Source organism: Melospiza melodia, chromosome 19 (genome assembly GCF_035770615.1).
Source record: "Melospiza melodia melodia isolate bMelMel2 chromosome 19, bMelMel2.pri, whole genome shotgun sequence".
NCBI lineage: Eukaryota > Metazoa > Chordata > Aves > Passeriformes > Passerellidae > Melospiza > Melospiza melodia.
Genome location: NC_086212.1, coordinates 8,113,679 through 8,131,922, shown reverse-complemented (window position 1 = coordinate 8,131,922; position 18,244 = coordinate 8,113,679). Strand labels below are relative to the sequence as shown.

At 60.8% G+C, this 18,244-nt stretch overlaps 1 protein-coding gene across 12 annotated transcripts; it reads right to left on the bottom strand.

Moving 5' to 3' along the window:
• Nucleotides 1–21: 21 nt before the first annotated feature.
• ZNF335 (zinc finger protein 335) lies at nt 22–9,240 on the bottom strand. 12 transcript variants are annotated; one of them, XM_063172302.1, is made up of 27 exons: nt 9,025–9,240; nt 8,414–8,687; nt 7,946–8,023; nt 7,391–7,720; nt 7,123–7,254; nt 6,883–7,041; nt 6,517–6,778; nt 6,248–6,425; nt 6,055–6,167; nt 5,862–5,880; nt 5,552–5,668; nt 5,390–5,466; nt 5,151–5,311; nt 4,798–5,027; nt 4,615–4,723; nt 4,437–4,531; nt 4,029–4,312; nt 3,777–3,918; nt 3,316–3,705; nt 3,086–3,228; nt 2,626–2,759; nt 2,072–2,175; nt 1,870–1,947; nt 1,588–1,671; nt 1,357–1,422; nt 1,109–1,190; nt 22–763 (listed from the first exon to the last, which is right to left on the bottom strand). In XM_063172302.1, exons 1-27 carry the CDS (start codon nt 9,223–9,225, stop codon nt 645–647), a joined length of 4,161 nt encoding a protein of 1,386 aa, XP_063028372.1. In that variant the 5' UTR covers nt 9,226–9,240; the 3' UTR covers nt 22–644. The 12 variants fall into 12 exon arrangements, with proteins under 12 accessions (XP_063028372.1, XP_063028375.1, XP_063028376.1 ...); XM_063172305.1 differs by having other exon boundaries at nt 22–760; XM_063172306.1 differs by having other exon boundaries at nt 2,072–2,172.
• Between the last annotated feature and the right edge of the window lie 9,004 nt (nt 9,241–18,244).

Sequence of the window (18,244 nt, the reverse complement as noted above, 5' to 3'; positions counted from 1 at the left end):
CCAAGCAGGCACACACACGGCTCTCCATCCCTTTTTATTCATAAGCATAGTCAAAGCTTGAGAATGTCACAGCTGAACCCTCCAACAACCACCAGCGGATTAACACAAGAGTCCATTCCTCTTCAGAAGAAAAATAAAGCATCTTCTGCCTCCTTCTCCTTGGGTTCCCTCCAGTCCAGAGCCCTGCTGCTGCCTGCCCGCAGGCTGGAGATACCACAGGAGGGCTGGCTGCTGGCACACTAGGACCACTGGCCCCATGGCTGCGGGGAGCAGTGGCTGTGGCTGCACACACCTCATCTCTGACACTGCACCACACAGCTGAGCCCAGCCCTATGGCTTATCTAGGACCCCCATGCGCTGGGCAGATGCTGATCCATGGCTGCCCAGGCAGACCGTTCAGGAAAAGGGGTTTCAGACCATCCAGTGCAACAGGCAAAGTGACTGTCCACACAAGGGCTGCTCCTGTGGCTGCTGAGCAGTCTCTGGGGGGAGGCGCAGGACCCCCACGGCACAGGGCTGAGTGGCAGCGTGTCCCTGGCTGTGTCTGTGCCACCACGGCTCAGGTGCGTCCCTCGCAGCCCCGGCACAATAAGGCAACTGCTGGCTGGGGTGGCTGCTGCCAGTGCAGGGTGCACGGAGCGCTGCTAGTCCGACAGCGTGATGACATCGTAGTGGATGGCCGGCTGCAGCTGCTGCATCTGCTCCGCTGCTGCCTCGGCCGTGAACACGCCCTGGGCCTGGGCCATGGCCGCATCCGCCACTGCTGCAGGGGACAGGGGTCAGTGCTGCCTCCCACCCAGGGCAGGGGGAGCCGCTCCCTACTCAGGGCTCCCGTCCATGTTCCTCACCTGTCCCTGGGAAGGGACAAAAGGCCACCCTGCCCATGTGGGGCTCCAGCAGGGAGCCCAGCTCTGCTTAACCCTGACAGGAAGGGACCTGCAAATATCTGCCCTTGGACACCATGGCTGGCAGCAAAACAGTGATCGAGCCTGATCTTCCCAGCCCTCCCACCAAGGACTGCTGCACAACTTGCTGCTAACCCCAACAACAGGACTGGCACCCCCAAACCTGGGAGGACAGACCTTCTGGCACAGGGCTGTGCAAATACCTGAGACAGCCGAGTGTGCTGCTGCTTCCAGCTGTGCCTGGGTGACGAGCTGCTGCTCCGGTGACACAGGCATGTACTGGATCTACAGGGGAAAACAGGGAATGCCTGAGGGGAGGGTTCCTCCTGGAGCTGCTCCAGCCATGGCTGCTGCACTCAGGCATCAGCCCATGAGCTCACTCTATTTCACATATCCCTGTCCAACTGCAGGCTCAGACTCTCCAGCTCCTGCACCACGCCTGGCTCCTTACCTGTGACTCCGGGAGGAACTGGCCACCCTGCTCATACTGGATGTGGGTGATCTGACCATCCTGTACCTGGGGACAAACAGTGAGGCTGTTGTAGGGTGTGTGGGTGTCCAGGCCCCCAACAATGTTGTGACCCAGAGTAAGCAAGAGGGAGCAGGAGGGGGCCCAGCCTCACACACGACACCCCATGAGCCCCACCCACCATGTGATGGGAGCACACTGTCTGAAGCTCACCTGGATGTGATGTCCCTCTGGAACAACAACATACTCTTGGGGAAGCAAGTGTGGGACACCTTCCTGGGCAATAATATACTGAACCTGCAAACATGGGAATTCAGACCCAGAAAAAACATCACCACTCCCCACCCCCCATCACAACAGCTGGATCTGGTCTGTCTCCTGTGCCTCTTTCTACCACCCCAGTGCCTTCAGCTCTCCCTGTGGAGCCCTGCTCTCCCCCACTGCTGCCAGCTCTTCCCACTAGACAGTCTCCCATCCTGGGCCATGTCCCCTCACCTGGTTGTCAGCAGTCACTAAGTGCTGTACTGTCTGTCCATCAGCAGTTGTGATCTCCTGGATGTAGGCTGCCTCCTCCTGCAGTGTCAGCAAATTCCCAGTGTGGTCAGGGGGGCTGGATCTGACCACAGCCCCCCAGGAGACCCCCACTGTGAGGAGCAGCCACACAGGACATGAGCTGAGGCCAAGGGACCCAACTCACCTGGCTGGTGACGCTCTGCTCCTGTGCAACAAGGATGTGCTCCTGCCCCAGGGCCTGCTGCAGCTGCTCAGGAGCCAGCACGGCCTGGCCAGCCTGCAGAGCTGCTGCAACACAGACAGAGGCAGTGGGGACACTGCTGGGGACACTGCCAGGGCTACCAATGGCCTCGCTCCCCTGTGGCCAATGCCTGACACCTGCCCCAGTGAAAAGCACAAGGCAGAGGCACTCTTTGGGCTGTGCTCACACAAGGTCAGAGTTAAACAACCAGGGGCAGAACACACCCTCCATATCAGAAGCTCAACTCTGCTTCCAGTGTGAGCTGCCCCCACATGTACTGATCTACCAGGACCTGTCTGGAGGGAACACAGGCCCCCCTCATTCTGCACAGTTGCTTGGCCCAGCCCCTTGGTCTCTGTCTCTATTAGCAATTCCAACTGCAGGAGGGTCCTCCTAGCCCTTCAGCCCCACCTGACCCACAAGCTGGGTGAATCCTGCATGGGGCTCCAGATGTAGGACACCCCCAGGTCAGCCCTAGTCCCAGGGACATGTCTTACTGTGTAGGGTGGCCAGGGTGTCCTCGTTGCTGTTCAGGATGATGGTCTGCTGGGCAGCAGCTGGCCCTGGCCTTTTGCCCTCTGAGCTGTGCAAACGCTGTGTGTGGAACTTGAGGTGTCCATTACGGTTGAACCTATGGAGAGGCAGGGTGAGGCGGAGCGTGCCACAGGCAGCACAGGATCCTGTGCTCTCAGCAGGACATGGGGCCCATAAGCACATGCTACAACATGGCTGTCCCCTCTCCCAGCATGTTCCCATCAGTGCTCAGGGACTGAACCCTCCTATGCAGAGGTTCCTTGGAGACAAAGTTGGGTCCATCTGCAGCAGGAACCATTCCCAATGGGCTGATGCTGGGGAAGGTTTGGGGCAAACAGCTCTGCCAAGATTCTATCTCCTCTTGAGCCTTGTAGAGCTCTATGGGATCCCTCAAAGCAGGATCAGCCCAGCTCCAGCACTCACCTCTGCCCACAGACCTGGCAGGCGAAGGGCTTCTCATTGGTGTGGGTCAGCATGTGCCTGCGCAGGTCCTTCTTGTTCTTGGAGGCAAAGCTGCAGTGGGGGCACTTGTGTGGCCGGAGGTTGGCATGCTGAACCATGTGGCTCTGGGACAGAAGGACAAGTGCTGGGTCAGAAACCCCTGTTTCTCCAAACCCCTTGTTCCCAGGGCTGCTCTGCATCAGGAAACTTACCCGGACCTCTGGCCAGAGTGTGGCAGTGAAGGGACAGTCGGGACACTTGAAAGTGCTGGGCCCAGTGTGGGCTCTCTTGTGACTCTCCATCTCCGCTCTCCCTGTGAACATGGCTGTGCAAATCTTGCATGAAAACTTTTTGGCCGTGGAAATCTTGCATGAGAGCTTCTTGGCTGTGGAAACCTTGCATGTGAGCTTCTTGGCCACGCCTTGGATTGCAGGCCACTTGATCTTTGGGGATGACACTTCGTGCCCCTCGGAGGCTGGGGACAAAGACGAGTCGTTCTGGGCCAGGCTGGTGACACACTGCACCACGGGCCACTTGATGCCGGCGGGCTCTGCCTCCTGGCCCTCCGCAGGTGAGGAGAAGGCAGCGTCCCCACTGAGGGGCTGTGAGAGAAAACACCAGTCACACCTGCTGCCACTGCTGCATGGGATGGGGAGAAGGCTCAGATCCTTACCTCCATGGCCTGGAACTGGCTCCCTGGGACACTGGATGACATGATGTAGTGATTGCTGTGGTCCTTCAGTGCCTCCTCTGTCATCACAGCCCCGCTCACCACAACTGTGTGGGAGGTCTCCACAGGACTCTCCTCCTCACTGCTGGAGAGCACCAGGTCAGGGATGGTCTGCCTCCTCCTCCTCACCACTAAAAGCCTCCCAACTGGAGGCCAGAAGTGCCTCCCCCTCCCCACTCCTCCCGTACAGCTGACCTGTACAGTGTGGCAGGAGCCTGGATCTCCTCGCTGATGGGTGCAATGATGCTGTACTCTGCTGCTCCACTGAAGGGGATGGTGATCTGCTGCAGCTCTGAGCCACTCAGGCTTGCTTCCCCATAAGCCTCCTGCACAAGTGTCTGCCCAGGCTCTGCCATGTGTAGCATCACCAACTTTTGCTGCTGCTCCTTAGAGTCCACCTTTGCCTCCTCCTCCTCCTGTGCCTGCAGCTCACAGGAGCCTGGTGTTTCTCCTGGATCATCTGGCTTCACCACTGCCACCTGTACAAAACAGCAGCTCAGCCAAAGGGGCAAGGCTCTGCCAGACACCCCTGCAGCAGAACAGGGCTGGGAAGCCTTCTTGTGCCAGCCCCCAGCAGGCCTGGCTCCCCTTGACTCTGCCCACCTGCAGCGAGCTGGTGGCCAGCTCCCTCTGGGTGCTCATGTTCAGCAAGAGATCCAGGGCCGTCTGTGTGGCCAGCTCTGCTGATCCAGCCACATCTGGGGGGATCAGATAGGAAGGGTTAGGTAGGAGCTCACCTACCTCCTTCCTCATCCCACCCCCTTCCCGAGTGCTCACTTGCCTTGTTCATAGATGATGGTGGCCCCTTCCAGGGAACCTTGTGAGAGAACAGAGGGCTCTGCACCCGCAACAGCCTGGACCGTGTGGCAAGTGATGGGGCCGAGAGGTGCCTGTGTGAGAGAGAGTGCTGACAGCACAGTGGGCTCCAGCACCAGGAGCTGCTGGGACGAGGCCCGGCACTCACCGGTGGGCTGGCCTCTGGCTCAGCCGGTGCCTGCACCTGGCTGTGCTGCTGCTTCAGCTCCTCGATCTGCTGCAGGGTGAAGAAGGGGCGGCGGCGGCAGGGCGGCTCCTCAGGGTGCCTCTGTGCCCACTCCTCGAAGGAGTCGGCGTGGCGGCACTGCACGTGCAGCCGCAGGTTCTTCTTGTGCTTGGTGGTGAAGTGGCAGAACTCACAAGCAAATGGCTTCCCTCCTGCAGGGCCCGGGAGGGGGAGTCAGGCAGGAAAGCCCCAGGGGATGGGAGGGAGAGCAGGCAGGCTCTGATTGTCTCTGGGAGATTGGGGGTGCGGGGCATCAGTCAAACAGGTTCTCTCACCTGTGTGCTTGACTGCCATGTGCGAGACCAGGAAGTCCTCCCGGAAAGTGGAATACTTGCAGACACTGCACTTGTAGGGCTTGTCATTCATATGTGACAGCTGGTGGTTCAGCAGGACCTTCTTGTCCTCGCAGACATAGTCACAGAACTCACACTTGAACCTGCCAGGACAAAGTTACCTGTGGCACCTGCTGAGGGGAGCAGGACACAGGCTCTGCCCAGGCACACCGGGCTCCTACCTGCGGTTGGCAATGGCCTGGATGTGTGTCAGCAGGTGCATCTTGAAGGTGTAACGCTTCTTAAAGGACTTCCCGCACTGGTGAAACAAAGTGAGGCAGCACTCACTCCCTGCCCTTCCTCACCCACTGCCAGCCCCTCCCCAGGCTGTTCTCCCCATTCACCTTGTCACACATGTGTGGTTTCTCTGTACTGTGTGTCTTCATGTGCTGTGTAAGCCTCTTCTGCATGGGGTAGACACGGTTGCAGACAGGGCATGGGAAGGAGTTCAGCTTTGGTGGCTGGATGGAGAGCATAAAGATGGTATCATCCAGATGAGGTCACCAGTTTCTTTACCCTCTCCCCACTGGAGGACCTGGGTTGCCTTTCCTCAGAAGATCCAGAAACAATGCCCTCAACGAGGCACTGAGATTTTGTGATGACCCAGATGTGCCTCTTCCCATATAACAGTGTCAACAGAGTATTCAAACTCACCGGATCAGCTCTCTTCTTCCTGAAAAAGTAAGAAAAGTCCCTTGTGTCAGCCACACCCCAAACTTCCTTATACCCAGACACCAAAACTCTCCATTTTGGAAAGGGTCAGGGGATGGGGCAGCCATGGCCACCCTCCCAGGACAGGAAGAACAGTGTCAGTGCTGTTCAGTCCCCAGGACTGTGCTGCCCTCACCTGTCCCTGCTGTGCACTGTAGAGTGCCGAATGACATCCTTCTTGTACACGCTGGTGTAATTGCACTCCTCGCACTTGTAGGGCTTGCTGCCCACATGGTTGAACATGTGCTCCTGTAAGAGGCAGACCAGGGCCATGAGACCTGGGGCTGCCAGGCAGCCTGTGGGTTTGAGGCAGGGCAGATGAAGCTCACCTTGAGGGAGGACCAGCGCCGGGAGCGGTAGCTGCACTGAAGACACTTGAAGAGCTGCGGGTCATCGGCCTCGTGCGAGTTGACGTGGAAGCGCAGGTCATCGTGTGTGAGGAACCGCGAGCCGCAGATCCGACACAGGTAGGGCCGCATCAGGGGCTTGGGGGACTTGTAGTAGTACCTGCAGGAACAGGAGCAGGGCTCAGAGCTGCAGTGGCAAACGGGCTGGACTGGCCCTGGGCACAGGCCAGAGGGCCCAGCACACCCCTCACCTGCGCCCCATGTACTTGCGGTATTTCTTGCCCAGGAAACGGCGGGAGGGCCGCCCACGCCGCCGGGGGATGACGTCTGCATCCTCAGCACCGGTGTTGGAGGAAGGGTCCTTGTTCTCAGAGTCAGACTGGCTGATACCAGGCTCTGCCAGGCTCTCACTGGTCCCATTCTCCAGGCTGGAGGAACTGGCTGCTTCTGAGTTCTGCAGCTCCCGGCTTGGTGTGCTCTGGGACGTCACCAAGGGCTCCACCTCCCCTCCTGCTGCACAGAACACAGCACAGCTCCATCACATTCTCACTGCAGCTCCAGGAGCACCACTCCCTGCTTCACCCCTGAACAGGGCTGCTGCCTCCCAGCTCCCTCACCTTCAGGCATGTCCTGGGACATATTCTCCAGACGAAGCAGCTTGCGGGGCCTCCCTGGGCGCCGACGCGGCCTCTCCTCGCTGGAGGTGGCGACAGTGCAGCCATACTTGGGCAGTCGCCCCCGGGGCTCATCCTCAGCTGGGTTGTAGTCACTGTCCTCTGCAGGCAAGTGCCCCAAACATCAGAAAAGATGATGGGAAAAGACTAAGCTATGTAAGATGTGGGGAAGGCGAGTCCTACCTTCAGGATCATCAATAGCACCAGCATCCATAATATCATCATCTTCTTCTTCTGCGGCCTCCTCATCCTCAGTCTTTGGAACAGCTCCCACCTTTCGTGGTCGTCCCTTCTTCAAAGCCAGAGCTGAACCCACTGCCACAGAGAACAGGGTGAAACTTCTTTACCAGACTGTGCCAGAACAGGCCCTTGTGCTCCAGCTCCTCTCTTGTTTCTTCCCAGGAGAGAGCAGAGCCTGTCTGCAGTGAGATGGATTTCCCTGAGCACACACCTGGCTGGAAGTGACGCTCTTTCATGTGGTTAATCAGTGTTTTCTTAGAGACACTCTTGTACTGACACATCTTGCACTTGAACTGCTGCACCACCACCACTTCCATCATCTCTTCCAGGGCCTCCAAGTCTGGCTGGTCCAGCTCCTCCCCACCATCTGCCTCCTGGGCTTGGTTTGGCTGTGCAGGCAGCTCCAGCACTTCCAACTGCCCGGAGGGCTCTGAAGGGCCGGGCTGGTCAAGGCACGTGGAGGTAGGTCCATCACCAACAGCCTCTATTGCCAAGCTATTGGCTAGAGCAGAAGTGGCCATCTGGGACACCATGGGGGCACCTGAAACATCAAAACCCACTCAGCCAAGACCCTCACCTGCATCCAAGGCTGCACCCACACAGGGGGCATAGGGCTGAACACAAGCTCAGGAACAGGCTCCCAGCAGGACTGTGGTACAAGCACCGTGGCTGATACAGCTGGGACACCCACTCCAGGCCCTGCTCCAGTGGCACAAGGCTCAGAGGCACAGATGATCACCATGGACAGCCCAGGGAGCTCCCTCACCATCATCAGGGCCTTGCAGAATGAGGTACTGCGTGGTCTCTGCCCTTCCATCCTCTGCGCTGGTCACGGCGATGCAGCCTGGCAGGAGAGGAGAGCAGAGTGGTGACTGTGAGATCCAGGGGCTGGAGAGTCACTGGGGCTCCCTGGTGCTCTCCCAGCTCAGACAGAAGCCTGAAGGTGGGAGGAGGGTCTGGCTCTGGGCTCTGAGATGGAGCCTGCCCTGGGCTGAAGGAGCAGCTGGACAGAAGGAAAGCTGTCCATCAACATGAGCTCCTCACCAAACCCTTGAGTCACTACAGCAAAGCAAGAAGAGAAAATTCTGCTGACCAGTTGGACTCAATGATCTTAGAGGTTTTTTTTCCCAGCCCTAATAATTCCATGTCCATAGTTCCCCCACCTCCTGAGGTCTGGGGTAGTGGCTCCCTCCCCAGCCCACCCAGCCATCTCCACACGGGAGCACACACTCACTCTGGATGATGTCAGGCCCGATTGTGGACTCGATGATTTTGTCAATGGCAGAACCCAGGTCGGAGGAAGTGGATGCAGTGGAGTCTGACACAACTATGGCTCCATCGGTGATGACACTGGAGTGCACCAGGACCTGTGGGGACTCTGACACCATGATGGACTGGCTCACAGTGGACACACTGGAGACCAAGGTGGATTGGGCAATAGAGGATGAGTCTGGCAGGTAAATCCTTGGAATGGCATCTGTGCTGGAACTGCTCTCTGAGACCTCTTCCTGGCAGATAAAAAGAGTCCAGAAGAGCTCAGGTGAGAGACCTTTGCCAGCCCAAGCCCTTGGGGCTGCCAGCTTATGCAAATGACCCGGAGTATCACTGCAAGATTTCCAGGAAAGGCATCAGAGCAAATCCTTTGGTACTGACAAAAACATGGAGCTGCAGGGTTGCTCTTGCTACCAAGGGGAGTTCTGCTCCTCGGACTGACAAGCAGGTGCTGGACCAGAGGTATAACAGTGCCTGCCAAAGCTCAGTCTGTCAGCAATGTCTACAGAAACCCCCAGGAACCAGAACCGCGGCTGCCCTCCCTGCCACCCCATGCTTCCCAGCGGCACCTACCAAGGAGACCCCGCTGCTGTCGGAGCTCTGCCCCACGCAGGAGTCAGCGGCCCGGGAGAGGAGCCCGTGCCCCGCGGCCGCATCGCTGCTGTCCGCCGACACGGCCACCGAGCTCCCGACGCCCAGCCCGCTCTCGGTGGGCTCCTCCCGCGCCGCCTGCGAGCTCGCGTCGCTGCTGCTCTCCACCGCATTCTCCTCCATGCCCGCCCTGCCGGGGCCCGCTACGCTCGACCTACGGGAGGGCCGCCGCCATCAGGGCCGCCGTTCGGTTCCCGCCGTCCCCGTGCCCCGCGGGGGTCCGGGCTGGGCGGGCCCCGGAGCCGCCGCGGGCCCATTCCCGGCGCTCCGAGCTCCCTCACGGGGGTCCCGGCGCCACCTGGCGCTCCCGGTCCCGGCATGCCCCGCGGCCCCACCCGGCGTTTGGCCGCCATCTTGCCGCGGGGTCCCCCCCGCCGCCTCCGCGCGCGCGCACACGGCGGGGCGGCCCCGGTGCCGCCGGGGCGGGGGAGGCGCCGCCATGCCGGGGCGAGGGGGTCCCGCCGCCGCCGCCCGCCCGCCGACCCGCGCCCTCACCAGGTGCGCCGCGGCCCCGCCGCGCCCCCGCCGGAGCCGGCACCACGGCGGCCGCCATGCCCCCCCGCCCTCTTGCCGCGCAGCGATATGGCGGCGCTGGCCCCCCACGCCGGAACTACTTACGGCCGGCCAGCCCCTGCCCCGCCTGCAGCGCACGCCGCGGCGGCGATGCACTCCGCTCCCCGGCCGCCGCCTCTGCTGCCTCCCGGGGCCGCCCGACTCCCGCGGGAGGAGAGAGGCCTCGGCGCCCCGCCGGGGACTACTTTCCCCGCGGAAGGGTCGGCGGTGGTGGGCCCGTGCGTCATGGCGTCAGGAAGCGGCGCCCGGGCCCTGAGCGTCGGCGTCGCGCCGGGTTGCGCTGGTCACGTGATGGGAAGGCGGAAGCGGCGGCGGGACCGGGCCGGGAGCGGGCGCTCGGTGCGGGCACAGCGTTCTCTTCTCTCCCTCCGTTTCCCGCCCGGCCCGGCCCGGCCCGACCCGGGAGCGCGTTCCCCCTGCCGAGGTCCTTACCTTGGCTTAGCCGTGCAGCCCCGGCGCTCCAGCTCCCGTTCCATAACCCGCGGCGGGCGCTGAGACCGGCGTGCCTCGTGGGCTGGGGCCGCCCATCCCCGGAGTGATCCAGGCCGAGCCGCGGGACCTCCGCCTCGCCCTTCCCTGCGAGGCCGTGCCGCGGTCAGCCCGGACCCAGCCTCAGGCTGCTGGGCGCTTTCCCCCTCGGTCTCTGGCGGGGAACGGCACCGACTGTCCGTTTGTTCTTGGTGCCAGACCTGCCTTTTTCGACGGCAGCTCCGCATCTGAACAGCAGCCACCTTCCGATGGGCTCTGGCTCACCGAGCTCTGCCCTCCGGGATGGTTTTCCCCAGAGCAGATGGCGGCGGGCACCCGATTTGTCTGCGCTGGGGGTGCACAGTCTGGGGCGGCTCCCGGAGCGCTGCCGGCAGTGGGGCATTGCTGGCACCCCGTGATGCCCAGCATTCCCTGCAGGGATGCGCTTAGACCGTGCAGCTGTCCCTGCTCCCTCCACATCCTCCCGCTGAGCTCAGCTGTGCGTGGCCTGGGCTCGGCGTGTGCCCCATGGTGATGGCTTTAGCAAAGCCTCAGGTGGCTCCCTGTTCCCACTGATATTTTCTCATGTCGCAGTGCTCTATTAAGGACGGCTCTATCCCGGTTTTTTCCTGGAGGAAAGGCAGCTCTATTGTGCCTGTGCTCTGTCGGGGCTGGGCCGGAGTGGGCTGACCCCGGCTCTGGGTCCCTGTGGAAGAAACACCCGGCCCGAGGGGGGTCAGGGCTCAGCATCCCAGCCGGTTCCGGGGCCACTCAGACCAAGCCAGCCCGCAGTGCAGGTCGGGGTGGGCAGTGCCATCATGTCACTGGCCAGGACGGCCGGTCCCGAGCCGGTGCTGACACGGTGCCAGCGGCAGGAGGACAGACAGTGTCTCATCTGGCACAGTCTGTGAGCAGGACGGAGCCTGCCAGAAATCCGAGCCGATGGGTGCTGGGCTGGATCAGTACTCTGCAGCATTTGGCTGTGGTGCCTCTGCTCGGGGCGAGCAGGCGGTGCCGGGATCCAGCCCCCACAGCCCGGGGCTCTGCGCGTCCCCCGTGTCCTGCCCCAGGTGACAGTTCCCGGAGGCACCGTGTGTCCGGCAGAGGCAGTAGAGGAGCCGCACCGCCAGCTGCTGCGTGTGCACCTTCCGGCTCTTTTTCAAGCTAATTAAATGCATCCTTGAAAGGTTTATGCCCTCATCCATCACGGGCAGACAGCAGCGGTGAGAGCCATCCCCGGGCTGGCTGTGCGAGCTCTGCTGCCGCAGCGCTCTGCCAGTGCCTCAGGGCCGAGTCCCCACATGCGCCCGGCTGCTGCCGTCACTGTCATGTCACAAACGCAGAAACACCGAGGGCTTGAGCTTTTTTTCTTTTTGTCCCACTACTGCTTTTTAAAGCAGCCCTGTGTAGCTCAGCGGGGGAAGTGGAGTTGGGGAGGGTGGGAGGGAGGCGCTCCTGTGCCCGATGTCCCCTCTCCGTGGTTCTGTAGCTCCCACCGGCGGAGCCCAGCACTGCCCGGGACCGGCTCTGGCTGGGTTAGGATTGCCCTTGTGCCCCCTCTTGGGGGACGCTCCGCGTTCCTGTTGGGGAGGGGCAGCGGTGTCAGAGGAACCCCTGCAAAAGCTGCCTGCCAGGTAGAGGAAGCTGGATGGATTTGTGTCAGACCAGCAGGTTTCCTCTTTCTGCCTTCAGTCAGCTGCTGTGTGAGACAAATGAAGCATTTTCCCAACTGGTGATGGCCGCAGGGCAGAGCAGCCTGAGCTCCAGGGCCGCAGGGGCTCACACAAACCCTCCTGCTGCTGGCTCGGCTGATGGAAAGTTGTGCCAGGCTTCCCTGTCCCCCTGCAGAGGTGCCCCATGTCCTCTGTCTCGGTGAATTGTCCCAAGCAGAGGTTTGCTGGGATGGGTAACCTGCTATTTTTAAAAATGCTGCGTGCCCCCAAGCGGGGTGAGCGGGGGATTTCCAGGGCAGGCAGAGCACGGCTCCCGTCCTGGGCTCTGCAGGCACAGCTCCTTGCTGATAACTCTCTGCTGTTGTGCCTCCAAGCCTGAAATCACTTCAGAGCCAAAGAAAACACAAAGAAATCTCAGCAAGCGGCTTAAAGAGAATCCAAAAATGGCTGCAACACGTGTTGGATGTGTGTCCAAATACCTTGGCGGGGGGAGCAGCAGGTTAAAGGCCTTTTGGGATCGGGCTGAGGAGACAACGCAGCGCTTGTGCCTGGAGGACAAAGCTCAGGCTTGGGCGGAGTATGAGGCTGCTTTTATCAGGCTGCTTGATGGGCTGCTCTGACAGGCTGCCCCACTCCTGGGGAGGTTTCCCAGCTCTTCAGCCTGGATGCAGCGCTGGGAAGGAGCTCCCATCAGACAAGCTGCCACTGAGGCAGGGTGACCCTCAGTGGGGCTGTCCCTGCTGGTGCCCCTGGCCACGCCGGGCTGCCCCCTCCCCAGGACAGTTTGCTGAGCTCCCACAATGGCTCTTCCATGAGCTCACAGCCTCGGTCACTGTCCCAAAATAGGAGATGGTTGTGCTGAGCACGGTGCCCAAGGCAGAGCCTCAGCTTCTCCCCCCTGCAACCCGAACCCCGGACTTCCACTGCCGGTGATTTTGTCATCCGCGCTGTTTGTTCCTCCTTGTTTTCTTTCTTCTTTTCAAAGAAAACATTGTTGCGATGTTTGTGTAGCTGCAGGGCACGAATCCACATCAAGGCTTGTATTTATATCCCACCTGGGAAGGGCAGTTGCATCAGCACATTTTGTAAAACGTTGAGCAAAGCAGCCCTTGCTGCAGGAAATGGTTTTTCTTCACACCAGATTGCCTCACGGCCCTGTGCCTTCCCAGCAATGCTGGCTCCTGGAGAAGGCTCCTGGGGCACTCCTGGGGATCACTCCATGCCAGGGTGGCCGTGAGAGCTGGCACAGCTTCCTGCTGGGCACTGCCTTGGCCCCTCTGCCCTGTGCCAGGGTGGTGCTCATGTGGCGAGCAGCCTCCCCCTGTGCTGTTGTGCTGGGATCCCCATTTCCCAGAGCACTGGTGTGAGTGGGAGTGCCACAGGATGATGCCTGTGTTCTGTGGCCACCAAAGCAGTGGCTGAACCCATGACCTCAGCCATAATGCCACCCTAGGGCTCAGGCAGGGCACTCCCAGTGGAGGAGCGCATGGAAGTTGATGGTGAGGCCGCTCAGAACCTCACACAGCCCCCTTGGCAGGAGGCAGCTCACTGGCCCTGGAGGAGCTGCTGGTGGCTGTGCCTTGGGCATGGAGGGGCTCTCCTGGTGTGTCCTGGTGCCTCTTGTGCCCTGACCCAAAAACAGAGCAACAGTGGCACCGAGCCATGCATTCCTTCTCTGATGTATCTTGTCCCACACCCAGTGCCACAGGTCTTGTCCCACACAGGTCAGTGCCATGGCTGCCATTCCTGTAAGTTTCTGGGGCTATCAGCAGCCTTTCCAGGATGTGCTTGGAGCTGCTGGATGCAAACAGCTGGCTCCCTCACGCCTGCCAGAACTGCTGCTGCTACTGCTGAGTGTTTTTTTTCCCCTTCTGGAGGGATCCTGTGGCTTCCTTTCCAGACCCTGAGACCTTGGAGCCACAGTCCAAGGCCACCAGTTTCCACCCTCTCCCGTGCTGCTGATTCATCATTGCTGGTTAGTTAAAAAATGGTAATCAGCAAATTACTGAAATATAAGTAAAATAAACAAGGTGGGCAGAGAACTGTGTATGTAGCAGGGGCCCGAAGGCCTTGGGTGTGCAGTGTGCTGAGCTCTGTCTGTCCCCTGAACTCGTCCCCAGCGCAGGGCCTGTGCCTGGATGAGCAGGGGGTCAGTACCTGGTGCTGCCATGGCCCTGCTGACCCTGCCAGTCCTGCATGCCTGCCCAGGCTGGTCCTGCAAGGCTGCTCTGCTCAGTCCCCATCAAATGAAAGAGGGGTTGCTACACCCCAAGGCAGAGCAGGCAGACTGTGGGGCTGCTCCCCACCCCGTGGGGGCATGGCAGCTCCCACAGGTCTGCTGCCTCTTGCCTGGGTGCTCTGCAGCCTTTGTCCTCCCCAGGCAGCATGGCAGCTCTGTCCATCCTGGTGTTCCTTCAGCCCGGGGTGTGCCTTTCTCTGCTCACACAATGCCCGGTTTTGAAAGGTCTCAGGTCGTGTGGCCGGGGGCAGCTCCCGGCGGACAGCCAGGCTGTGTGCCATTCCTGGGCTGCCTGGGCTTTGTCCATATGCCTGTGTTGACAACTGAGCTGCTCTGAGTTAATTTGGCAGCAAGCTCTGGAACAGTTGTCAAATGTTTTACTGAAATCCGAATGTGTTGCATCTACCGCCCTTCCTTCTGCTTTGCGCAGTTTACAATTAAATACCACCAGTTTTGCCCATATTCCACCTTCCACAAACCCCCGCTCCTTATTCCCATTGCTGACAGCCATGGATTCCTGGCAGCACATTGTCCCCTTGCACACAGTCAGGTTCCTTGTCATTGTCACAATTGCTGCTCTTCCTGTTTTAGCAGGCAGCTGCTGTGCCCATGTCACTGCCAGGAGCAAAGCGCTGCCCACCCGTCCTGTGCCATGGTGCTGATGGCTCACGGCAGCAGCTGTGCCCTCTGGAGCTGGCAGCCACCCAGCTCTGTCCTGCTCTGCTCCCCTCCCACCTCCTGCCTCACTCCTGTGGTGCTCAGGAGATGCTTCCATGGAGCTGATCCAGCAGGTCACCCAAGAGGGGAGCTGAGGGGATGATGGCCATGAGGCTGCCCATTCCCCTTCCCAAATGCTCCCCAGGCGACCTGGACCCTGTGCCCCTCTCACCTGCCTGAATACCCCATGCTCTTGCTCCCAGCAGGTGGGAAAGTATGGGAGAAGAAAGGTTGGTCAAAGCAGGAGGCAGAAGCTGAGGCAGGAGGAGAGTTAAGGGATGGAGTTCACAACAAGGAAGTCCTGAAGCACAAAAGCCCTGCAATGTTTGGAGCAGACAGTGTGAGCTGCGCCAGCTCAGCCTCAGCACCTGGTGAAGGGAGGTCCTGGGTGGGACTCCCACTGCAGTGTTCCAGTGGGACCCCAACAGATACGGGGGGTTCCCAGGGTGGGCATGGAGGGGATGTCCCAGCCCAGCTCAGGGAGGTGACTGTGCCACCCACCTGGATACCGGGAGTCGGTGTGGCAGGCGGGGGATCCGTCATGTGTGCTTTGCAGCTGGGCTGGGTGGTGACACGGCAGCGCTGGTTTCAGTGCCTGCAGGGTGGAGCGTGAGCTGCCTGGTGATAGCAGCCACGTCATCCCCACCCAGACAAGGTGTGGGGACAGCAGCATCAGTGTGGGCACAGTGGGGCTGGGTGGCAGTGGGGCTGAGGGGTAAGGGGCTGGGACAGCAGGCAAGCAGGGGGGAAGGGTTGGCAAGAAGGGGATGCTGAGAGGTGGGGAGTTCCCCAGGTGAGGCAAGGGACTGAGCAGGTGCCCCACAGAGCTTGGGCAGGCAGGGAGGGGATGCAGGGCCAGGCACTGCTGGTGCTGGAGCGCTGTGAGTCTGTGGCAGCCAGGGTGGTTGCCGGGAAGGGTCCTGGGCCCAGCTGGAGACTGCAGTCCCAGCCCACGCGGGCCCAGCGCCAGGACAGCAGATACGGGAAGTGTGTGCAGGAATGTTGTTTCTGTCTGGAGCCCTTGTGCAGGAGTGATGGAGCTCCAAGCTGTGACGCAGAGCCGCTCCCTCTGCCCTGTCCTGCTCCCACGCCAAGTGTCCCTGTGCCTGGTCACTGCATACCTTGGACCAGGGCTGGTGTGTCAGTTCTGCTCCCTGGGCATGGGGTGGTGCAGAGCCCATGGCACATGTTCAGCTAGAGGCATGCAGTAATGCCCTGCCCGCTGTTCAGGGTGTCTGGCTGTGCTGTGGTGGCCGTGGCACTGCAGCTTCTGCCAGGTCCCAGTGCTCCCTTCCCTCTGCACAGGTCGTGTTCCCACTGAGACCAGCACTTGCTCTCTGCAGTCCGGTGCTGTCTCACCCGCACAAGATACTGACTCTCTCTCACCCCACTTCCCCTTGCCACCACGCTCCTGCTTATACTGAGAGGGAACCTGCTGTGCCTGTCCTTTGCTCCTGTGTCCCCCTGTCCCCTGCCTGGGGTTTCTGGCTGTGAAGCAGTGACTCTGGCAACTGGGTGTTCCCTCACCCCTGGCTCCTCAGCTCCCCACCAGCTTTATTGCCCTGGTGCTTCCCATGTTTGTGGACCTCTCCTCTGGCTGTCTGGTGCCACACTCCCTCCCTGGCTGGTGCCCATCCTGCTCGCCTCTATGGGGGAATTGAACTGGGGGAGGTCTAGGGGATCCAGACAGGCACCAGCCTCCTTTGAGGTCCTGGAACAGTTTCCCACAGAGGGTCTGCATGAGGGTGGCCATGAGTAAGGCTGTGTGAAGGGGCTGTGGTGGCTGTTCCTTCCCCTTTTGGCAGCCACGGTGGTGACCGGCTACCTCGTGGCTCGGGCAGTGTCTGGGATGCAGGATGTGCCTGGGTTTTTCCATCTCACTGCTTTCAGGGGCTCTGGGAGTGAAAAAGGCCATGGGCTGTGCACAGTCTCTGCCATCCACAGCCCTCTCCTGCTGTGGCACTGCCCCGTCACCACTGCCCTCCTCTCTTTCCCACCGGCTGCAGTGGCTGCCCCAAGGCTCCCTCCACACATGCACTCTCTGAGGATCCTGTGCCTTGACCCAGATCCCACAGACGAGCTGATTGAGGCTGCCTGGCATGGGGCTCATGCCAGCAGTGCCGAGCCCATCCCACAGAATTCCCTGCCTGGCACAGAGGCTGCTGGCGCTGCCAGACATGGGGGATTCCCTGCTGCCCTGGCCCTGCTCCCTGACGAGCCTCCAGAGAGTCACCAGAAATTCCCCCGGGATGGTTCCAGGAGGAAGCTGGTGAGCGGGGCCGTGAGTCAGTGGGAGCGGCCAGGACGGGGGCAGAGCTGTGGTTGGCAACCCCCCTGGAGCTCCCACTGCCCAGCTCGGGGCTTGCTGGGACTGGGGCACAGTGTGTGGGGCATTGGCCCTCATCTCCTCCTGCCATCACTTGCTCCAAGGTCCCACTCCCCTCCCAGCCGCGTTTCTGCCAGCCTTACTCTGTGCTGCTGGGCTGTGGCTCTGCCCTCAGGGTGCCACAGGCAGCATGATGCCATGGTCTGCCCTGGCAGAGTGCCCAGGCTGTTGGAGCTGCAGCTTCTGCATGTGATGGAAACGAAGGATGGGAATAGCATGGGGAAGTCCAAGGGATATGCCACAGTGCCAGGGAGACCAGAGCTGGATCTGAGTTTCTGACTATATCCCGGAGCTGGAGTCAGAAGTCTCCTTGTTGGGGATGCCCTGCAGGTTATTTAGCACCCATCTCCCACAACAGCTTTGTGCTGTGGGCTGAGGTCCTGGCGGGCTGGAGAGTGGAGGATGTGGAGCAGTGCCTGCTCCCCAAATGCCTCAGGAGCCACCAGCTCCAATGGGCTCTCAGGGCACCTTGGCAGAGGCTCTCCTCACCTTGGCTGCCAAACAGGCAGGGAGCACAGAGAGCCACTGCCTCCTGCCTGCTGGGCCATCACAGGGACAAGGGGGACAGGCTGGACCCTGTGGGAAGGGGCTGCAGGGTGACCTGGCTGCAGGGTCCCTGGGCTGTGTCCCACCATGAGGGAATGTTTGGCTGGATGTGTTTGTCACACCGGGTGCAGGATGGCAGCTGCTTGTGAAGCAATTTCCTGTGCCAGGGAATGGGGGCTGCTCTTGCAGGGCTGTGGTGGGGGAGTGAGGCAACCCCCTGATTTCTCACCATTGCTTCCTTCCCAGCTTAGCCCATGCTGCCGGTGAGCTTCCTGTGCCCAGCCAGCTGTGGATGCATCCCACCAGCACAGGGCATCTGGCAGGTGATGCTGCCCCAGGGATGAGCCCTCACTTGGGCATGGGGGCTCCTCTCCAAGGACACAAGGAGCAGAGCCCTGACCTCTCACTGTCCCCAGCTGTGCTGGGTGCCAGCATGACCTGCTCATCCTTTGGCTGGGCCAGGAGCTGCTGGTTTGGCTCAGCCAGAGCTGGGGGATACTGGGAGGGAGCAGCTGCTGAGCCCCAGTCTGGCAGTGTTGG

Coding starts and splice junctions, on each gene's coding strand:
- ZNF335 (XM_063172302.1), bottom strand. CDS start 9,225: ATGGAGGAGAATGCGGTGGAGAGCAGCAGCGACGCGAGCTCGCAGGCG. Junction 5,312..5,389: donor CAGGCCATTGCCAACCGCAG/GTAGGAGCCCGG, acceptor TTGTCCTGGCAG/GTTCAAGTGTGAGTTCTGTG. Junction 2,176..2,625: donor CACCCTGGCCACCCTACACA/GTAAGACATGTC, acceptor TCTGTGTTGCAG/CAGCTCTGCAGGCTGGCCAG.